Below are 21,448 nucleotides of genomic sequence, written 5' to 3'. Positions count from 1 at the left end.
AGTGGAAAAAAAGGTTGTACTTAGTCTCTTAATTAATCATGCGTGCATGCATTTTCCGCATCAGCTTATGTAGGAACGTATTACTTTCTTGATATTGCACCTCTAAAACAACAGTGAAATACTGTGCCGCTCGAGTGCTCTCACTTTGCACACCAGCAGATCTGTCCTCTCTGCACGGAGGCATTCTCTGGCGATTCCAGCATTAGATGATATATAATATCAATCCTCTTGAACCTGGCGCAGCAACCATAACTTTAGCCTTATGAAGTTGTCATCTTAGAAATTTGGACACTTGCACCTAGGGACTGACTGGGACTGAAAAACGGCCCTGATTTAAATCGCCCTTCCAAATACCAGCCGGGTCGACGGCGGTGTCCAGAACGTCCAGATGGCCAGTCTGTCCCTGCTTGCACCATTCAATTAGATCATTAAATCAGAGCCCTACAGCAACAAAACTATGCCCCTTAGATTAAAAAAAGAAGAAAAGGTCTGTAGACACCTGTGTGTTTGTGTGTGTGTGTGTGTGTGTGCCTGTGTAAATATCCTGTGTCATGCAGTGTCTCTCCCTGTCCCAGGAGTCGGACGGTCAGGGTTGTCCGTTCTGCCGTTGTGAGATCAAAGGAACAGAGCCCATCATCGTGGATCCCTTTGACCCACGGAATGAGGGCAACAAGTGCTTCTTCCTGGATCAGCACAGCTGCCACATGCTGGAACTGGATGATGACGAAGACCGAGAGGACTGCCTGGTCATGAATGGACTGGCCAACATCAGGAAGGTAAATGCTCAATCTGTTGAGTTGCAGTTAAAAGGACTTGCAGATGTCCGGTTCACCGTTTTACTTTTCCCGGTCCATATTTATTCAAGGTCTAGGATTTAATGACATTCATTCATAAAGTGAAAAAGACACAAGATAACCCATTAACAGTGAAGCATAAGATGAGCCTTCAACAGCAACTTTCAAGTGATAACATGTTTAGTCGCTTGGTAAATGGAATGCATTCATATAGCACTGTGCCAATTTGCTTTACATCGCAGATCACATTCACCCATTAGAGGAGCCGGGTATCAAACCACTGACCCCTCCGGTTAGTGAATGACCACTTACAGGATCAGTGGTTCAATACCCAGCTCCTCAAGTCCACATCCATTCAACACTGCTATCTAATCGTCCACTAACCAGAGGGACAGTGGTTCGATCCTAGCTTCCCCCAGTCCACATGCCGTGTCCTGAGGCAATACACTCGACCCCTCGAATTTCCTCCGCTGTGCCAGCAGTGTTTGAGTGTGACAGAATAAGTAGCAGCTCTAGAAAAGTAGAAAAGCACTGCGTAAATAAAGTCCATTTACCAATCACTGACAAAATTGATGTGGATGAAAAAGCAGTCGAAAAACAAAATGTAATGAATCCCAAAAAGTAAAGTAGTGTAAAAATCCAATACAATGTGAGAATTAAATGCAATGCACATACACACTGCTACAACTAATGAATTATTCACCCTATCAGTCAGTTCAGATCATGTTTTAAATCTTGTTTGAAGACGGCATATCTGTTTTTGTACTGAAGTGATCTAGGATCTACTCTTTACCTCTGGAAATCATAAAAAAATCGATCTACAGGTTTTTTTAAGGATTCAGTCTAGAGTCCAGTTTGATATTTAATAATGCCGTAACCTCTCTTACAGTTGGTCATAAATCTCCCCTTTAAGAGATGAATATCTTTTCCCTCAGCACTGTGCCGAGCCCCAGAACTCGCCCATGGTGTCTCCCAGCTCTTCGCCAGTCAGCCAACACAGGAAAGCCCATGGAGGAGACCCCGGTTACTGTGTTCAGCACCTCGGCCTCCCCCCTGTCCCACCACGACTTGACCTCATCCAGAAAGGTGCCATCCGCTCCCCGTCTGCCAGTCCCACCGGCTCCCCAAAGGTCAGTCATGCCATTTTCCCAGATCAAGAGAAAAATAGGTTAGGTAAGCTGTAGTTTTAGTAAATATCGCACATTGTCTTGTCATCCAACTGTATCTGTCACGTGACTATTTTGGTCCAGTCCTGATCAAGTGATCATGTCTCTAGTGAAAGTTATGCTAGTGTTATTAGCTCAAGATGGATAATGAAAATGATAAAGATAATGGACACTTTGCATGTGCACTGTATATACCCCTGGCAATCCTTACTTCTTTATATTGTAATAATGCCGTCATCACTTACAATATGATGACGAATGTTTGGTTCATCCAAATTAGTCAGCGATGTCATTGGGACATCATGATGACATCATTCCTACCATATGATCCATATGTGTGGACGATTAGCTCCAAAAGTTAATCTTGGGAGATCCCCCCCCCCCCCCCCCCCCCACACACACACACACACACACACACACACGCACGCTTAATAATGCTCATGGTGTGGTGTTATTCGATTTCCTCTCTCTCCACCTCTAGTCTTCACCAGGCATGTCTAGGAAGCAAGACAAGCCTCTCCCAGCGCCACCTCCTCCCCAGAGGGATCCACCTCCACCGCCTCCCCCTGAGCGTCCCCCTCCCATCCCCCCAGAGTCACGCCACTCTTGGCTCCCCAGCTCCTCTTCCTTGTCCTCTTCCATGTCCTCCTCTACTGGTGCACTGTCAGACTCCCAGATGCCCCCCGACACGCGGTGTACCAAAGACAACCACTTGGCCGATGCCCACAGGCCCGGGGTGGAACACCAGCACCAGCTGGTACCTGCCGGCCCCTCCCACCTGAACGGAAGACCGCTCAGTTGTCCGTCCACGGGATTTGGAAGGTTACATCACAGAATGGAGGGGGCAGGAAACTCGGAGAACTCCAAGGTAGGGCTTAAATCAGGGTTTCACAATTCACAGTAGTTAATGACATGCGTGCGCCTTGCTCAAGCCCGCATTATAGGTGCTTGTTGAGGGTGTGAAGTTGTCCAGCGCACCCAGAGTGGTGGAGGTAGTTTTGGGTGATTAATGAAATCCACGAATTCACTGACAGTCACCGTTTGAACTGAATACTCAAACATTGCCAAAGCAAATCCTCCAGAGAATACTACTGAGCATCGTCGTTATTTGTACACTGTCTCCACTTTATCATTCAAAGTACTTTGCACACTTGCTCTCCCCCCAAGAGACACTCTTTGATCACAAAGTGCCTCCAGATGCTTGAGGAGAGCGTCGTCACTTTTAGTAACATTACGGAAGAGGCAGGTGTTTTTTGCATACCACATATATTTGATGGAATGTGTTGTTATTAGTATTATTTGCATTTTTTCTAACATATACCCTTTTATAAACATGAGGCTGAGTGCAACCTGAAACACTTCACATATGTATGTACCTCTGTTACACAGAGTTATGATGTGGCAGGCAGCCCACCGGTCACTCCTTCCCTGTGAATGCATATTATTTTTGGCACGGGGGTCCATTTTTGCCTTTAGCACAGCGGAACAGAAGATGTCCATCCAGTGGCGCTCCAGCAGATTCAATCTCAGCACCACGCCTTTTTACACGCAGACGCTGTACTGCATATATATACTGTACTGTTTTGTTTGTATAGTTTTTTCTCTCAGAAGAGAAACGGAGATCAGCTCTCAGAGAGTGATTTATCCTGCTCAGGACGCTTGGCTGACGTCTAGATAAATGATCTTTCATTTAGAATGTGTCAGCTTTTGATCAAAACAACTAATGTGCATATGCAGTAGATGCTGAGCTGCTGTATCTGCCTTCATTCAGTCTGGTGTTCTGTCTGTGTAAAGAGTAATAAGTAAAGAGGACTTCACGGCCATCGTCCTACTCCAGACTCACGGAGGAACACCAGATATCTGATTCATAATATACAATATTTTAGTTTGTTTCACTTCAAGCAACATTGACCTTTTTAGTTGTTTTCTCCATTGCGTTTTTTTTTTTTTTTCCAATAATCTCTCCCCTTCTCTTCTGTGTGTCTGTGTAGCCCTTGCAAGTCAGCGATGAGTATGACATCATTCCCTCGCGGCTCTCGCCAACTCAGTCCTCACTTGCCAGTAGCCACAAGTGAGTATTACACGCGCGCACGCACGATGGAAACATTTATTCAGCAATATATATATATATATACTGTCCTTGGAAAGTTTCGGGCAATGTTGAAACAATATCACTGCACAGCCATTTCGTATTAATACGGGCAGATGATATCACAGTGTGTGGAAGCATGTTTGTTCCTTGTGTCAATGCAGCGAGACGTTAACCAGTGAGTTAGCAGTTTAACGTTTTTATAGCACCTCTGACGAGGGAATATTAAAAATGTCATGAAAAGATGCTTCCAAACTCAACAAAAGATTATGTCATATCAAATCTCTTTGGGATATCGTTGTTCTACACCGTCTTGGCGTAAAAATAAATAAACAAGAGCACTCAAACCACTGCCAAGGCTGAGCAACCCCCCACTCAATCCCCCCTCAGGGCACATTTGTGCTCACACAGCTACTGTTTAAGAACACAGACAATTTCTGAATATGGTCTGAGTGATCGGATCGCAGATCAGATCTGCAGCCTCAATGCGGCTTCGGTGCATTCACACTTCGTACTTAGAGCTGATTGGATCTCTCAGGACAGATGTTCCAGGTCTGAACCAAGTGGCAGCCCACAGTGACGTCACCCATTGGTTTGTGAACTGCCGCTTTGAAGCCTTGAGTTCCTACCTACACCTGCCACCTACTGTATAGCCATTGGACAGAACTAGCTGTAAATCACACTGCATCCATCCATATGGTGCTTTATCATCTATTTGACACAAAATGGGAACATCATTTACAAAATGAAAGACTTGAAAGCCCATAAACTACTCGGGAGGAAGTTGACTGACGTCATGAATCAATAAGGGTCTTTTTCTCATAGACTTCAACAGAAACAGACTTTTTTTTGCAACCAGTGATGTCGCCCTCTTCTGATCATTCAAGAGAATACAGGTTTCAGGCACTTAACACTTTGACTTCAATTTCCGAGGCTGCATCAATTTTGGTATACTAGTCTATGGTCTGAACAGGGCCGCAAGCAGACATGAACCTGGTGAGATTGGAGCTAGAAATGTCCGTCTACATCTGCGTCTGCTGAAGCTGCCGCTGTCTTTTCTCTGTGGCTTCACACCGTGGGACCTCATACACCAGTGAGGTCCAGCCGCCTCGGGGGAAAAGTCCTGCTTTGAAGAATGATGGCTGAATGTCCTAATAGCCTTTTAGCTGCAGCCAGAATTGGATTAGGCGTTTCCGTGTATCGGGCTGAAGTGGAGGCAGGGGACAGAGCTGCCACTTCTGACGAAGCTTGAGCTTTAAAGAGGAAGCTGTGTTTCCACTGAAAACAGTTTAGTGTTGTAAAATACAGATGAGCACACATAAATCCTGAAAGTTTAGGCCGCTTATTATTATTGCACACACGCGCGTGCGCGCAGTCTCTTGACGTGGGCAGAGATTAAAGTGAGCACAACCTGTGGGTCTGACCCTCCTGCCAGACCGTTCCTCATGATGGAACACACTGACGGGGTTTCACTGTGATGGATATCTGTGTCCCACACAAAGCTACAGCCTTCGTTCGTTTCACAGTGTGAAGAGTTGAGATGTGTCAGCATTTGTGTTTACGCTGAATCGAGAAATGTCACAAAGCAGAAGGCAGGTAGAATTACTTTGATAACCAGCAACCGCGAGCTCCTCGGGCATCACGCACGGCTGCCATCTTCCACCTAATAGCCCCTGTGAAAACCTCAGTGTTTGCAGTTTGAATGTTCGGACCATGTGAGTGACACTAATGGAAAGCTTGTGTTGACCATCCTCTGTCCAGACCCTCCAACCCTTTCAGCAGTCCTGTGGCAGAGCGACAGAGGGCGACGGAGAGGCCGGAGGACGACTATCAAATCCCGTCATCCAACCTCTGCCTGAGCCAGGCTCCACTCAGCATCTCTGTGCCCAGCAGGTATTCACCTCCTCTCTGTGGATTTAGGTGGCCATGTGGATGCAGCGATGACGTGTCCGAGTTTTTGATGACGCTGCCGTGAGATCAAAGTGTTCTCCTCTCTCATTCAGATACTTGGAGAATGGTTTTGCGGAGCCCTCTGTCGAGGAGAAGAAGCCACGCCCGCCTGAGCCTGGTAAGTCCTGAATCCAGCAGAGACGACTGACACGTCACAAGCTATAGATGTATAATATTTATCCCTATTACCACGAGACCATTGACACCTCCATCTCATTACATCGGTGTTGTAATGAGCAGGGTAAAACGGTCCACACCCTGGTTTAATCCAGAGTCCTGAAAATAAGAAAAGCAAATTGAAGTTGAAAGTCAAAAACAAATATCTTCATGCCAGCAGACTAGTGATCTGTTGTTTCCCTCATTATAAACCAATGAATCCGCTTGAAGTGCACAACTACCAAGTGGAACCAAATTGTTATTTTAGTTATGAGAAAAAAGCATCCTTTGAAAATGAATATGTTGTGCCCCTATGTTGAGGAACTATTTCAACCTCAGGCTGCTTCCTGCTGAACTCTGCTCTTGTTCCTCAGGTAGACACTCTGAATCGGTCAGGGGGTTGGTCCGGGGGGCAGCACACACTGCCCTCTGCCCCTTCAGCACCAACCAGTCACCCTCCGACTATGACATTCTGCTGCCCCCCCAAGGTAGCTCACGCCAGAACACACCCCCACCCTCACTTCCCCCATCCTGCCACAACTCTTTGTCTGTCTCGACCTTCTCTGTTGTCGTCTCCTGTCTGCCCGAGCCTGTCTCCTCTGTGTCTCTCCCCGTGTTTCTCCTGCAGACATGTCCAACTGTGAAATGTAAAAATGGAGATGTATTAACATTGCTCTTTTCTAGTCTTGTCGACTACACAAAGCGCTTTACAGCTGAAGTAACATTCACCCAGTCACACACATTCATACAGTGCTTCTATACACAGCACTCTTTCTATCACATTCACACAGACTGCTGGTAAAATCATATACTACAGTATATATACAGGATGATTTATGATCATCTTTTCAGTAGTAGGATAGTAGTAGTAGTAGTAGTAGTAACCCATGAGTTCGCATTGGTCCTCTCTGCACGCTGCGTGGAGGCTCGACCGCCAACAGAGCAACACAGGAGTTCACAAATCACACCGTGGGCCAACACAAATTTAGATTATACCTCAAAAGGCTTGATTAGTTTACCCAGACAGACATAGAGCACACCGGAGGTCAGGGAATGACCAATGTTGGCGCCCTAGGCCAGATTTTTGATTGACGCCCCCCACCCCAAAGGTGTTTACATGACACAAATCACCACTTCATTATTAAAATGGACAGAGATATATAACATTGTACAGCTTCTAGGTATTTGTGCAATATAAAATAATTATAATAATAACAATAATGATGGTGATTAATAATTAAACAATAATTAATTGAAGAAACTTTGAAGAACTGTTAACAAGAATCATTTCATCCTTTTTTTGACTCACAAGGAAGCACTGAAGGTCCTTTCCTATGCATTTAGAGAATCCGAACAGCTCGTATCATGGCAAGATTTAGGAAACTTCCTAAGCCAATTTGACAATTCAGCCTCACCCCCTAGACAGAAAACTAATAGACAGAAGAGGGGCAGTCGTCTGTTTTTGTTGATAATGTTGTTAGTGTAAAAATGATTCATGGAAAATTATGTTACTGGCATATTCTGCTGCAACAGAAAAGAAAAAGCAACACTTGTACATACATTTTTAAAAATTAAAATAAATAAATTAACAAAAACCTCCCTTGCGGCCTAGGCGACGGGCCGCCCCGAGCAGGAGGTTTTCGGTTCTCCTATATTCTTCGATATGTTCCAATCTTCTTTGCAATGAAGAAAAAGGCATGCAATCAATGACATTTGTGAAATGTCCAAACTTGGATCATGCTGTACAAAGTTACCGTCAAATCTTCACAACACAAAACGGAGCTTTAGATGAAGTGACTGATCTCTCGTCTTTGGTCACCTCGAGCCACAACAAGCCTCCTTGCTCTTCCTCTCTCAGACCTCTCTCCGACCTTATAGTCATGGCATCGGCATCAGTCAGGGCAGTTCAGTGAGTTCATTCTTATTGGTGGCCTCTGTTGTGTTACAGCACTAGAGGACCCCTTCAACAGCCGGCCTCCGTCCCAGCCGCCCCCTCCTCCTCCGCCGCCGCCGCCGCTGCGACACAGCTTTACTGACCTCGCCTCCTCTTCGCCGTCCTCATCCTGCAACTCCTCCGCGTCCTCCCCCTCTGTCATCGCGCGGCCGCACAGGCCCTCCTCTGGACACGAGCACTTGCTGTTGACCCCCGGTGAGCTTGGAAACTGGCAACATTTCATTCCAATCACGGTTTGATAGAGAAAAAATATAAATTGGTCATGCTAATGTAATAATAATTGGATAAAGGTGTCATCAAGTGGATATGCCCCACGAACTGCGGAAAAATGGACACACACACATCATTTACAGCTTTACGTTGACTGACAGATGGCATCAGAGTTGTTTACCTGACTTTGTCCGTGTCGTCTGTGGTCCAGACGCAGTGTTTGACATGCTGAACAGTGCTGCTCCGCTGCCTCCACTCAGACGAAACACAGAGAGTGTCAAAGGCTCCAGGGGCTTCCTGGAGTATGACCATTTACCAGGTAGTCAAGGTAGAGTTTCATCTCCTTCTCAGCAAACAAGTGCACAGGGAAATGCACACCAGTGTTGTAACCTCCACAAAAGAACATGACATAGTTGTAACATACATATGACTGCTTGTTCTCTGGACGTTAGACCCCAGTGATCTCATGTTATGGACATGTGACCAATGAAAGATCAAAATGATGTCCTCTATTTGAGGTCTGGATTGAGTGTGAACCTTTAAACTTTACGGAATAAAATAAGAGAGGCTTTATTTTCTCCTATAGTCACGCTGCTCTTCCGCTGATGACCGCAGGACTTGCCTTGTGCAGACATGCAAAGTTTGTCTGAAAGTTTCAATTTCAAAACAGAATAGATGTAGTTTGGTTTCCGGCCCTGTTTCTCTGGAAGCATTCCGACTGTGTCTGAGACTTTACGAATGAAAGAGGTCCGAAATGTGAAGGTGGAATAATATGAAAGCTTTAGCCTCTGTGACGAGCAGCGATCGGTGCACCAACTGTTTCTTAACCACTAATAACACTCAACGTGTGCCAGGGGCATTTTTTCCACTGACATGATTTCTCTTCTCCCCCCACCTCCAAGTGTTGATGGACTACTCACAGGCCCCTGCTAGGCCACCCAAGCCACTGCCCAGGAAGATCCCTCCTGACATCCAGCAAGGCATACCCCACAGCATGGAGTCCGAGACCTTGGACGCCAAGATCGCCAAGCTGATGGGGGAGGGTTACTCCTTCGAAGACGTGAAGCGAGCGCTGATGATCGCCCAGTACAAAGTGGATGTGGCCCGAAACATTCTGCGAGAGTTTGCCTTGGTGGCCCCGAGACTCAACCTCCAGTCCTAGAGATGGTGAAAAGGGACGCGCGACAGTGACACTGCCCCCTCTGAATGGACACAACAATAAAGGGCTTCTTCGTTCTGTTTGGCCTCAGGCAGCTGGAATTGAGAAAAACAATGATCGGGAGAAACGGAAAACAGATTTCAAGGACGACTTGCTTTCGCTGCCGAGCGGAGATGAGGAAGCACAACAATGTGGCTAAAACCAAAAAGAATCGGGAGAGGGGAAACAAGACTGTCTGTGAAGGTTTTAAACCTGTGAAAAAAAGAAAGGACCTGGCTTGTTGTTGCCTGTAGTGAGCTTTGCCAGTGCTGGCCTCTGGTTTGAAATGCTCCGGTTTGACCCGGGGCTTGGACCGTCCGTCTTACAGCCCCGATCCTCCTACTGCTGCTACTGTGTTTTTCCCCACATCCTACCACCCTCCAGAATTTATTTTGAAGGGCTTTTCAGAGGACGAGACATTTGCAGCTGATTTATGGGGATCATTTTTATTTGCAGCCAGTAGGGGGAGCCAGACACCACTGTTTCTCCTCCCTACCTCTTATTTCTCTCTCGCTTCTCCCCCGCTTCACTTACTTCCTCCTCTTCTTTGCCTTGTGTGTTGCCCATTAGATGAATACTCCACTGTTTGCACAGAGTCTGGCTGACTCATGGGTCTTAACAAGGTCTGGTGTGTTGGGAGAGGCTGGATGGAGCCAGAGGATGCCTTATTGATTCACTTTGTTTCCCCCGGACCTTGAGCAAACTGCACGACAGCTGCACAGGAGCACTCTGGTTAAACTATCTTACTTTGACAAGAAGTGTGAAGCAAAAAAACAAAGAGGCGTGGGAGGGTGCGCTTTCTTTGTTGTTCTATCCCTAGACCAGAGGATTAATCAGCCGAGGCCTTTTTTAATTACATTCTTCATCCGAGGACCGCAAGCCTATGAATGTATTTGTTCTGCATGAGTGAGCTATACCTTTGTACACTCCAAGCTCCTCTCAGGCACAGCTCTGCCCCTTTGGGTGATTAACTGTTCAGTGTTGTTGAAAAAATGTTTAGCTCCTCCTCTTTCACTCCATGTCAAAATCCAGATGATCGTGCCTGCATTTGAACTCGAGCATTCGGTGACAGGAGTGAACCTGTTTGCGTAGGATCAGCGAGCCAGACGCCGCGTGTCAGAGCGCCGAGACGACGGCATGAGCCGGCGTCGCGCTGCAGCCTCCCGTCTCTTTTCGTTTATGCAAAAAAAAATTCTGATGTAAACACGTCAGAGCTGAACTTACCTCCGAATCTGAAATGAGCTGCAGTTCCACCTGCTGAACATATCCCTAGAGCCGCAACAGTTAATCGATTCATCGATTAGTAATCGATTACTAAATGAATTGCCAACTATTTTGATAATCGATTAATCGGTTCAAGTAGTTTTTATGAAATAAATTCAAAAATCCCCTGATTTCAGCCTCTTAAATGGATATTTAATTGAATATTTTCTGGTTTCTTTGCTCCTCTATGACAGTAAACTACCTATATTTGGTGTGTGGAAAAAAAACGAAACATCATCTTGGGATTTGGGACCGACATTTTATGGACCGAACTACTAAAAACCTAATCGATAATGAAAGTAATCGTTAGTTGCAGCCCCAGATATATCTCACCTATGCATAAACTGGATTTGTTCAAACGTAAAACAGTGTTGTTTTTTTATTCCCCCATTCTTGAACTTCTGTGTTAGTGGGAACGATGTGGGCAGATCTGTGGCGTCAGGGGCGCAGTCTGCCCTAAGACAGTGTGTCTACAATGATGATAACACTCTTCTATTATTTTCATACAGGTTGCAGGGTCATTTCAGTTTCGATATTGGGACTTTGATCGTTTCTGTTGGTTGTGATGACATCGCACTCATCGGAGTAACTGTTGACCCTTGTACGTGGGAACAGGGTGACAACAACAAACGGCTGAGAGGTCGATGGACACCAGCCGTCGGACGAGCAGACAGGTCGGACGTGAACCAACAGTCTGTCCGAACGATTAAAGGCTTTATTCGGAGGACGTACAGTACAGTACACCGCGCAAACACGTGTGGAAGTTATATGTTTGCCTAACCCGGGGGGTTTGTTTAAACGCTCATGTAACGCTCATTCATTAACGTGCTGAGCTTCTGTCAGGCTGGTAGAGAAAGCGCTGCTCGTGGTAAAAAGACAAACGGTCCGTTAACATGGCCCCCTTGTCTGGCGTTTAACGTGTCTGACCTCTTGGGTCTCTCGCTATTTGCTTTCCACTGAAGCCACAGTGGTTGCAGGGAGATTGTATGAGGAAAACAAGTTTTTGTACCAGAAATAATTGTCTGGGAAACGACGGGCAAACGGAGACACACAGCTCAATCGGGGGGGTGAACCCTATGTTCCCTCCAGGGTTTCCCCCCAAATTAGGCCCTGTGTTCCCTCAGCACCACGTTCCCTCAGCACCATTCAATTTCCCCCCGCATCAAAATTAGGCTCTATATTAGGGTGAGGGTGAGGGAACACAGGCCTGAGGGAACGTAGACACGCTCCCCGTACTCGCTTGTGTTGACATGGCGGAGGTTTTAACTGTGATGCCCCGACTACTGTGCATCACGCCTGTAGTAAGTTCTATGTACATTGATCTTGTTAATCAACCCCTCGAGAAGGGGAAGTCGGAGCTGAGCCGGTGGCTGTCCGGCCTCTGTGTGCACCCGGGGACGAGCGAAATAAGACACAGACACATTGACATTGACCCGTGTTCACCTCCACCCACTCCTAATTTCTCCTGAAGCCCCTCTCAAGCAATCAAAAATGCATTTGGGAGACACGGTGTTGTTTTTCTAATGAGCAAAGGCTTTAGACTGCTGGTTGATTAATATCACAGCCGGGGGACAGTCCGGAGAGAATCTGTGACGATGAGTGATGCGGGGTCTGATCTGGGCGTCCGCAGTGCAGACACGCGCTCCCCGGAAACCCTCATCTCTTCCAGCGTGATGCTGCACGTGCGCAGCACGACCCGCCAAAGTATGTCAACAAAACAAAGACACACATGTAAATGTATAATTAAGCACTTACATAATGCTTAGTCATCAGCTAGGCAGCTTGATCCGCTCCCCTGACAATGGGAGATGAGAAGTTCTGGACGTGATTTACATTTCAACAATGAGGCGATGTTTACACTGCGACACTGCTTCTTGCTCTGAACCAGAGACTGTCCTCTGATCGGCAGGAACATCTTTCCAACCCACAGATTAGAGCTTTGTCAGGGTCTGGTTTTATTTCCAGTAGGCTGAGCCGTTACACACAGAAAACAGGGAATTCAGATGTGAATGTCCGAGGCGTTCCTTTTAAACTCGAGTCTTCATTTTTTTTTGCACTGGTCCGTCGTTACTTTTATTTTCTCGAACTTGAATGACGTTCCATTGAACCCCCCGTCGAAGAGGGTTAGTGGCCTTAGGTTGCAAAGGGCAGTTTTTTTATTATCCAATTCCATATTCATAGTCATGTGCTCCAGTGTCAAAAAAAAAATGTCTTGATAATATGTAAAGCATAGAGTCATGTGTAATTAATTTATACATTATTATTGTTTTTCTTTCCCCTGATTTATTTTCATGGAGGGATAAATAAAAAGTCACAATCCCTTTGTTTTGTGTGATGCTGTGTGTGTGTGTGTGTGTGTGTGTGTGTGTGTGTGTGTGTGTGTGTGTGTGTGTGTGTGTGTGTGTGTGTGTGTGTGTGTGTCGTAACTCAGTGTCACATTGTTCCTGTACAAAACAACACGTCACTTTTAACCAGAGGCTACAAAATGCGATTGAAATAACAAAAGAGTTGACATGTACACACACACACACACACACTAAAGTTTATTTTCACTCAGTCCCCCACACAGACCAGAATTACTCTGTAGGGCACCGAATGTTGATTAATCCACTGCTGAAAATAGTCCCCAGCAAATACTGATACGCACTTTCTTCCTGTTTGAGTAAGACTTGCGAATAACTACAGTGGCCAGTCCTTTAAGTCAATTACTGAGCCAAAGAAAGAGTAAATATACATAAGTTCTATGTGCTGTACTAGTTTGAACCTGCACAGTGTGTCTCACTGGCATGTTTTCATTCAAGGCGTCCTCGAGGACTGCGGTTCCACAACACACAGTCAGTCAATGCCAAGGCCTCGGACGGCATGTTGGGGGTTGAAAAGCCAGAAACGGAGAGGTCGAGGCAAACAGAGTTGACCTGAGTCCCCCGGGGGAGTGTGTCTGATCCTGGGGGGGCCGCCTGGTTTCCCCGCCTATATTTTTTATTTTCACACACAGCGTCTCAGAATTACATGATGACAAAACACCACGCTCCCTCAAGACATCGCCGAGTGTACCCTCCCACGCAAGTTTCAACTGTCCTCCCAGGGCCGGCGTGGCCCGCAGTCGGCACCAACAGGCCCCACTGTCATCGCACGGAGAAGGCAGAGCCACTAATTGGCACCGAAGAGGCTTTACTCGTCGTACGAGACAAAGGCATCACGTCGTGTCCCTTGTTTATCTTTTTGGTGGGTTTTTGAAGTTGTTCTCGGGTCTGAGGCAGACGACAAGGGGGGGGGGGGGGGATGGATCAGCTGCCCGGCTGACTGGAGGATGTCTCCGATTCAACAACAGTCCTATAGCTTGAGCGACGGTGAACTGCTTTTCTTAATGCCAGAAGTGATCCGGGATGGATGAGAGTGCAAACGTCTTGGCACAGACCACATCGTATTCCTCTCCAGCTCTGGGTTGTCACGGCAGCCGAGTGGTCGAGATCGCTTCTCGACGTCAGCAATCAGGAATATGTCTCATTGCAATGTAGAGGCACAATCACAGTCCAAGGCATCAAAATATTACTCAACAGACCCGCATGTGACTGGCATGCTTTACCGGACATCGCAAGTCCCAGCCACATTCTACTGCGTATCTGTGCATTCGAATAAATATGGATTTACATTTCTAACCGGTTGCAATCCAGTGACGCTCAGTGGAGAAGGAAAACACGTCCATTCGTACACAGTGAAGCAACGCAACAGAGGGAAAGGGAGGCTGGTCACTGACAAAAGCCCCCGGCTGGATGTTTTTCTTAAAATGTACACTTTATTGTCAACAACAGTACAAAAACAAAAGTGAGTATTTACAACACTGCTATGACCTTCTCGTCGTACCCTCTTTGGTTTCACCGCTGACCTGATTATTTGAAAAGCAACAAAAGGCATGAGAGAGAGAACTAATATTGGCTAGGTGCAAAAAAAACAACAACCAAAAAAAAAACCGTTCATCCTCTGTTTTCGTGTCATGTAGTTTTAGCAACCACGTCAGTGGTCATTAGACAATATCTCATAAAATGAAAGTCAAGCGAAATGTCATCTCCGGCCTCCAGTTTGGAACACGACCATCCCAGAGACACACGAATGGAATCCACAAACCTTCCCCCATGGGCCTCAGTACCAGCACAGGGTTTCAGCCAGATGACTCAAACTCATTAGAAATCTGACAGTTGACAATGGTCACAATCTCCTGACATGCTCAAGTTTGTCAAGCGATTAAATAGGACAAATCGGGAAGTTAAAATGTTGCGTACTAAGTAGACTTTTAACTCAACCGTGAATGTTAAAAACAAGTTCTCTGATTCCTCTCGAACCACCGTGTCCACAGTTGCTTTGGTCACTGGTTGCGACACCCCAGCGACCGACGGTGTAAACCCAGGGAGCCGCCGTTTTTTTTGATGCACCTCATCTCATCTCCCAGTTGCAATCACTGTCTTCAGTTGTGGTAATCCTTCACACCAATAAGCTAAAGTAACAAAAATAATGACGACGTCACAGCCGAGAACGCACATCCCTATTCACTCCGGTGACACTCTCCTACCGGACGGTGTGTTTTTCGACTCTCGACGGCGTCCGCGCGGGCCGAACCGAGCATCGCGGTGCATGCTGCCGCACAGCCGTCCAGGTAGGTCACATGCAGAACATAAATACACCGAAAACACAACAATCAACAATCCAAAAAAAATTTTTTTTTTAAAAAAGAGAGAAAGAAAAAATAACACTACAACAGAACATTCAGACCTGGCATCAGTAAAGCTTTTCCAGAAAAAAACGACAGCATGAAAATAAAAACGTAGAGTCCACTGTAAAACCACGGCCTCAGGGAACAGGAGGGAACAGGAACTGTGGGGAAGATGTGGAGATCACTGAGCACGTACGTGAAACTGGAACTGAGTAAACTGATCTCTACAACAAACCAAAGAAAAAAATATGCTATGGACATCGCTTAGCATTTCTTAGAAGTTGTACTTTTTTCTTTTTTTCGGCCTCCTCATTACTTTTTGCCTTTTCAGATTCCAATGATATGGAACATGGAGGAGTTCAAAAAGTCCCTCTTGAGACGAAAAAGAGGGGAAAATGACAGCCAGTTACAAAAACAACTAATTAGCGGCTGGTTGTGTCCCGGTGCTCCACTGGCTGACGTCCGATTGACATGTACACAAATGAAATAATGTGCTTTTTTGTTTTTCCCCCGCCCTCCGATCACAGTCGCCGCATGTATAGAAATAATTCACAGTACGCCCAGTTCCTTATTTAATATTATGACTGCAGCTCGTATTATCAAGTGATCCTTGGACCTGATATTCCAGTGTTTAAACCCCAGTGGACATGTAGTGTGGAGGTCGAGAGATGCGGAGGTTGATTTGGGTGAGAAGTTGAGCGATCGTTTCATCAGCGTGTGCAGCAGTGAGGTGTCCTTTCCACTCCTCCACCCAAACGCACAAGAAACAAAAAAAAGAGAAACTAAAAATAACCATTGGCATGCTCAGCCAGGGCACACACACACACACACACACACACACACACACACACATATTTCTGATTTGTTATACAGGCCTTAAAAAGTGTACAGGGAATTTACATTCTTTGAAGAGGGAAAAACTAAGTGGCAAAAAAACAAAACAACAACAACAACAACCCACCACACTGCCTCACAGGATTGCTCAGACAAAACAGGGAGCATTCACCAGGAACACGACAAAACCAAATGACACAGTAACACGTGGCGCCCTCAATGCGGACTTCAGACAGCGAGGTGGGACAGCAGGCTTTGAGCAGGACATAGTGGAAAACGACTCCGATTGTTGCTGCTCATGTGGAGCCTGATGAAGCGGTGTCAGCAGCCAACGAGGAGTCCGTCTTGTGATGTCGCGAGACTGCGTTCAACTCTGATGTGCAGGTTAAGAAGAACAACACAACCATCATTAATTGACAATGATCTCAGTCGTCTAAGATTTCAGCACATGACGCCCTGAAAAACAGCCACACGCGAATATATATACCCAAATTCATATCAAAGGCGAATTCCAGTTTATTGTAACCCAGGTCTCATTTCCTCAGTATTGAATGGGGATGTTCGACAGGTTGTTGGACGTAAAGATTATAGACATATTAAAAGTTGGATTTTCTGGGGGATTTCTGACCCACATTTCATTTCACAGCATTCCATCCAATGGATGTTGAGGTTTTTCCCAAACGAAATCTCAACATGAATCAAGGACAGCGTTGTCAAAATGTATGCACCTCACACCTGCTGCACACCAGCTGACAGTGGCCTTATCATAAAAGGCCTGTGATAAGGTAGAGATAGGAAAATTCACTGACAGACGGATTGAATTATACATTTAAATCACCTAAGCTCGGGCCATTTCACTGACCATGGGACAGATCTGGTTTGAATCGGCTGCAGGAGCGATGCGACGTCGGCGTTACCAGATTGGTCTGTTTGCCACCAAGAAATTCGGGCGGTTTTTGTGTGGAACGTCTGAGGTCCCACTTGAAGCAGGAAGTCCGTCACCTTTGTTTGTCTCTTCCAACAGAGTTGGACAAACTGTTTTTTCTGTCTCTGCCTGATTATCTCATTGCTCCTATGTCTTGGCCTGTGAGACGGCGAGTACTGGTAATGTAGGAGCGAGGTCGCAATAAAACCTTCAGGAATAAGACAAGGTGCAATAAACTGAAATTACAGTCAACTTCAATCAAATATTCACACGTGCTTCTGGTTTTCTAATTACACAACTTCAGGACTGCACTTGTGTTTGTGTAATTCGTACCTCTTTCATCCCACATGGAGCAGCCCGAGCACCTCTTAGACGGTCTGATTGTTCTCCTCTAGTTTCTTGTTCTCCTCAGATGTCCCGTCCTCTTTCTCGCCAGTTTTCCAGCTTCCTTGTCTGTGGCGAACACAGAATTGCAAAAAAAAAAAGAAGGTGGTTTTGGTTTCCTCTGCTGTAGAAAGACTTTCTCACCCTGCTCCACACAGCAGTCAGTCAGTCAGTCAGTCAGTCAGTCAGTCAGTCAGTCAGTCAGTCAGTCAGTCAGTCAGTCAGTCGGCCTAGAGCGGGCCGCAGACTCGCCTGGTCAATAAACTCACGCTCCCTCTGCTTCTGCCGCATCTTAACCTGATAGTGCGTCCACAGTTACTTCTCACTCCTTTGACAGGTCTCATCATTTTAATGCCTGTTCAGACTGACTGTTGCTGTAACCCCTGGACCTGCCCCACGCTGGGTATCATACCGAATGCTCGCGGGAGCAGAGACTCGAGCAGGGGATGTGAAATGTGAAATGTGAAATGTGAAACCCGCCGTGAGCTGTGCTCTTCTGTACCTTGAATTCTTCATGTAGAGCCAGTACATGAGCCCCACTACTCCAGCAGCAACGAGGAGCCCCACCACCACACCCACTATGAGCTTCGCCTGGTCCTCCGATTCCTCCTCCGAGCCTGGAGAGAGAGAAAGCAGTACAGTGGAGCAACACACCCACACACACAGTGTTCCAACAAAGACACTCAGAGAATCTATTGAAATACTGATTTCAACGTAGCTGTGAAGAGAAGAGCGCGTGTCCTCGGCAGATCGTTCACGACGTAAGTGACGCTCCCTGAGAGCCAAGTCCCACCACCTACTGTATGTTGGCACTAGTTTATACTTTATCACAGAATACATTCCTTCTTTGACTTGTGTTTATAGTTCAGCCGCTTTATTTTGGTACTGTAGTGACATTAAAACCACACTGAGAGGAGCTTTGTTTACGTTCCGGCGAAGTAAGATCAGCAGCACGCGGTGGAATGTCGGACATTTCGAAAGGAGACAATGGACCTCATGCAAGAACATTTTCATATGCTTATCTTAAAAATCTGGAGCAGAGCTGTAAATGCTGTGTCACCTGCGAGTCACATTGTGTGTGTGTGTGTGTGTGTGTGTGTGTGTGTAAGGCGTGGCCACCCGTTTCCTGCTGCCGCAGATTAGCACGCATTTTTCCCTCATTCATCATCAACCCACTGCTACATGGTCTCAGATTGGTCGAATAATTCATCCTCTCGAGATTTGTTTCTTATACTACGTTTATATTATGGATTATCAGTGTTTCGTCCTCTACCACCTGTGTCTCCTCAGTGAAGAACATTCCTTTACCAGCTGCCGTTGCCTGCCTGCCCTCCACCATCTTCCCCTTTTGTTCATACTTAATCATTAACTTTCACATCGGCCTCCTGTCTCAGCATTTTGGGCGCGACAAAAACACAAACCGTGACATTCTCTGGCATGAACAGCTGCTTGCCACCGGTCAAGGCACGTCCATCTGGCCTTCACAAAGTCCGGCTGTGCACTTGACTGTTTGTATGACGTTTGTATGAATGCTCCTGTCTTGTCTGTGGGTTGACTCGAGATGTCAGTGGCCAGGGAGCTTAAGCTTAGGGTCAAAAACCTGGTCAATGTTTTAGGGAAGTTATCTGGAAATAGCTTGCATGGTGACAATTAAGAATTGACAAGTCAAGCCAGCCATCACCATGGGCACATGCGCTCCCCTGGCCCTTTGCCACGGCATTTAGCAGTTGGACCTACATGAATACAGTAAATGTCGAATTATAGTACAACTCCAAGTGCAAAGTTGAATAGAATAACGCCAACATAATTATGAGCTGTAATTTATTTGCTTCGAAGAAATGAAATATACAATTGATTGGAACGACAGCGGACTCATTTTTACGTGGCAGGCCCCCGAACCAGAAAACTCAAAATACAGGGACATTGATGAATCGCATGAATTGCATGAGGCCCGGTGTCGTGTGAGTTCCTTTAGTAGAACGGGAGAGATAGTTAATATGACAACGTCAGGCTAACTGCTTGGTAATTCTGCTCCGATACATTTGTGCAAATGTGCTGAACGATTCAGTGTGACTCACCATCCCGTACTTCATCCGGAGTATGGTGGCTCCCCATGTCTGTGTGTGGAGTCATGTACTGTGTGTGTCACTGAGGGTGCTGGTGCTTATGGGGTGTCTAACAGCCCCCTCAGTCTTTTCATGTCCCTCTCTGTGCGCCTGTCATCCGATGACACCTGTGTGCGTGTCGGGGAACGAGTGACTTAGCACCACGCATCTTCAGCACGTTCCACATTCTTCTAGACCCGTCTCTGATGTCATCTGCTCCGATCACATTCCCTCAGGCCTGACGACCGCGTTCAGAGTCAACGTCATGTATAAACCATGCATCTTCTCACCAGCACACAGTTTGACATTTGAATCGGCTTGAATAACAACAGCCGTCACACCCCGGCGGTTCCCCTCCCCAGTGACGACGAAGAGGGATCTGCCGATTTGACTGTACAAATGGATTCTGTTCCAAATGTGTCCAAAGTGGCCCAGCGAGAATCTGCGTGTCAACCTATCGAAGGAAACCTCCGCATCTAATGGTGCGCCCACAACGGACGTGACGCAGATTATTTGCGCGAGCAGATCACATACAAAGTCAATATACAAAGACGCAAGTAGACGCTTATTTATTATGAGTCAATACCACCTGCCGGCTGAATGATGTGCAACAGACCGCACATTATCAGCTGCTACGCGGGTTTTAAAGAACCGGTGAGCTCATTGTGTACGTCAGGTTAAATTCTGCTGGCGGTTGTTGATCGACACCTCCTTTTAGCTTTGACGTCTTCCTCTCCTGTTCTCCTGACTCTTTCAGGCGCCAAATATTTCCCTCACCTCTGGCCTCAACAGCCCTGTAGCCTTCCTTGTAGGCAATAAATGAATGAATAAAGTGGAATGAATAAAGAAATAATTGGCCTCCTCTGGCACAGCACGGCGGCCAGGCTAATGTCTTTGTGATTCCCTTTTCTCATTATAATCACCTCTCAAAGCACATGAATTTGCTCCTCATTGCTCATGCTTAAAGGTCGCATGGTGTGCCGTTAGGGTTAGAGACAGTTGAGAATGCTTTAATTCAATTTCATGGGATCATGTCCTGTCTTCATTGGGCCTTACGCTTAATGAAGATAACCGGCCTCTGTTGCTGCCTCAGGAAATATTCTTATACACTTCTTGTTGAAACCCAATCTGATTTGAATCAATAGTAGCCCATTATCCAGAGTCAATGAGTAGTTCCGATGCTGGCAGTATCTTTGACATGTGTACAGGTATGACGAGTGGGCCCGTTTGAAGACAAACAATGAAGATGTAAAAGCTGAGATGAAGGTGCCTCATCAGACACAACATTGTTTGGAGGTGAAACGATCAATACGGGTCAGTTTATGCATGAAAGTGAAAGTGATGGGTGTTTACTGTGTGCTCTGTCAGAGTACAGGATAACAGCAACAGAGAAAGTCCAGTAAATAAAAAGATAAGGGAAAAGAAGAAAAAAAACAATCTTACCTTTTTCTTCCCTTTCCTCCTTAAAAACTGAAACCAAACATAAATAAATTAGAACTCATAAAAAATAAAAGACAGACAAAGCATGAACATGCAGTTTGTCAAACTGGATTCGGCTGGATGCAGACTAACAAGATGAAATCAAATGTTTTCTTCTGAAAAAATAAAAATAAAAATCACAAAAAGCAGCAATTTATTATGCTCTTAGAGCATATGCCAAGTATAGGGTAGCTCTCAGACTGCAGGTATATGCAGGCCCCCAACAAAATAAA

At 46.0% G+C, this 21,448-nt stretch overlaps 2 protein-coding genes across 7 annotated transcripts in view; one reads left to right on the top strand and one right to left on the bottom strand.

Annotated features, from left to right (window-relative positions):
• The window catches only part of cblb (Cbl proto-oncogene B, E3 ubiquitin protein ligase), a 45,330-nt gene extending 35,584 nt beyond the window's left edge, over positions 1-9,746 (top strand). For 3 of the 5 annotated variants that reach the window (XM_047330582.1, XM_047330583.1, XM_047330586.1), the window contains 10 exons: positions 576-776; positions 1,730-1,924; positions 2,442-2,828; positions 3,952-4,031; positions 5,811-5,942; positions 6,053-6,117; positions 6,530-6,643; positions 8,104-8,304; positions 8,531-8,647; positions 9,222-9,746. In XM_047330582.1, coding sequence (XP_047186538.1) covers positions 576-776; positions 1,730-1,924; positions 2,442-2,828; positions 3,952-4,031; positions 5,811-5,942; positions 6,053-6,117; positions 6,530-6,643; positions 8,104-8,304; positions 8,531-8,647; positions 9,222-9,481 — 1,752 coding nt within the window. In that variant the 3' untranslated portion in view covers positions 9,482-9,746. The remainder of the gene's footprint in view (positions 1-575; positions 777-1,729; positions 1,925-2,441; positions 2,829-3,951; positions 4,032-5,810; positions 5,943-6,052; positions 6,118-6,529; positions 6,644-8,103; positions 8,305-8,530; positions 8,648-9,221) is intronic. The other 2 variants (XM_047330584.1, XM_047330585.1) reach the window with 2 other exon arrangements.
• Positions 9,747-14,554: 4,808 nt separating this feature from the next.
• The window catches only part of LOC118300154 (CD166 antigen homolog), a 74,108-nt gene continuing 67,214 nt past the window's right edge, over positions 14,555-21,448 (bottom strand). Inside the window, exons 13-16 of one of the 2 annotated variants that reach the window (XM_035624302.2) lie at positions 21,180-21,206; positions 18,134-18,248; positions 17,581-17,700; positions 14,555-16,695 (exon numbers count right to left, since the gene is read on the bottom strand). In XM_035624302.2, the coding sequence (XP_035480195.2) occupies positions 17,616-17,700; positions 18,134-18,248; positions 21,180-21,206 (227 nt within the window). In that variant the 3' untranslated portion in view covers positions 14,555-16,695; positions 17,581-17,615. The remainder of the gene's footprint in view (positions 16,696-17,580; positions 17,701-18,133; positions 18,249-21,179; positions 21,207-21,448) is intronic. The other variant, XM_035624303.2, reaches the window with a different exon arrangement.

The sequence above is a fragment of the Scophthalmus maximus genome, chromosome 2, assembly GCF_022379125.1.
Source record: "Scophthalmus maximus strain ysfricsl-2021 chromosome 2, ASM2237912v1, whole genome shotgun sequence".
In the NCBI taxonomy this organism is placed as follows: domain Eukaryota; kingdom Metazoa; phylum Chordata; class Actinopteri; order Pleuronectiformes; family Scophthalmidae; genus Scophthalmus; species Scophthalmus maximus.
This window is presented reverse-complemented; position numbering and strand designations above follow the sequence as displayed.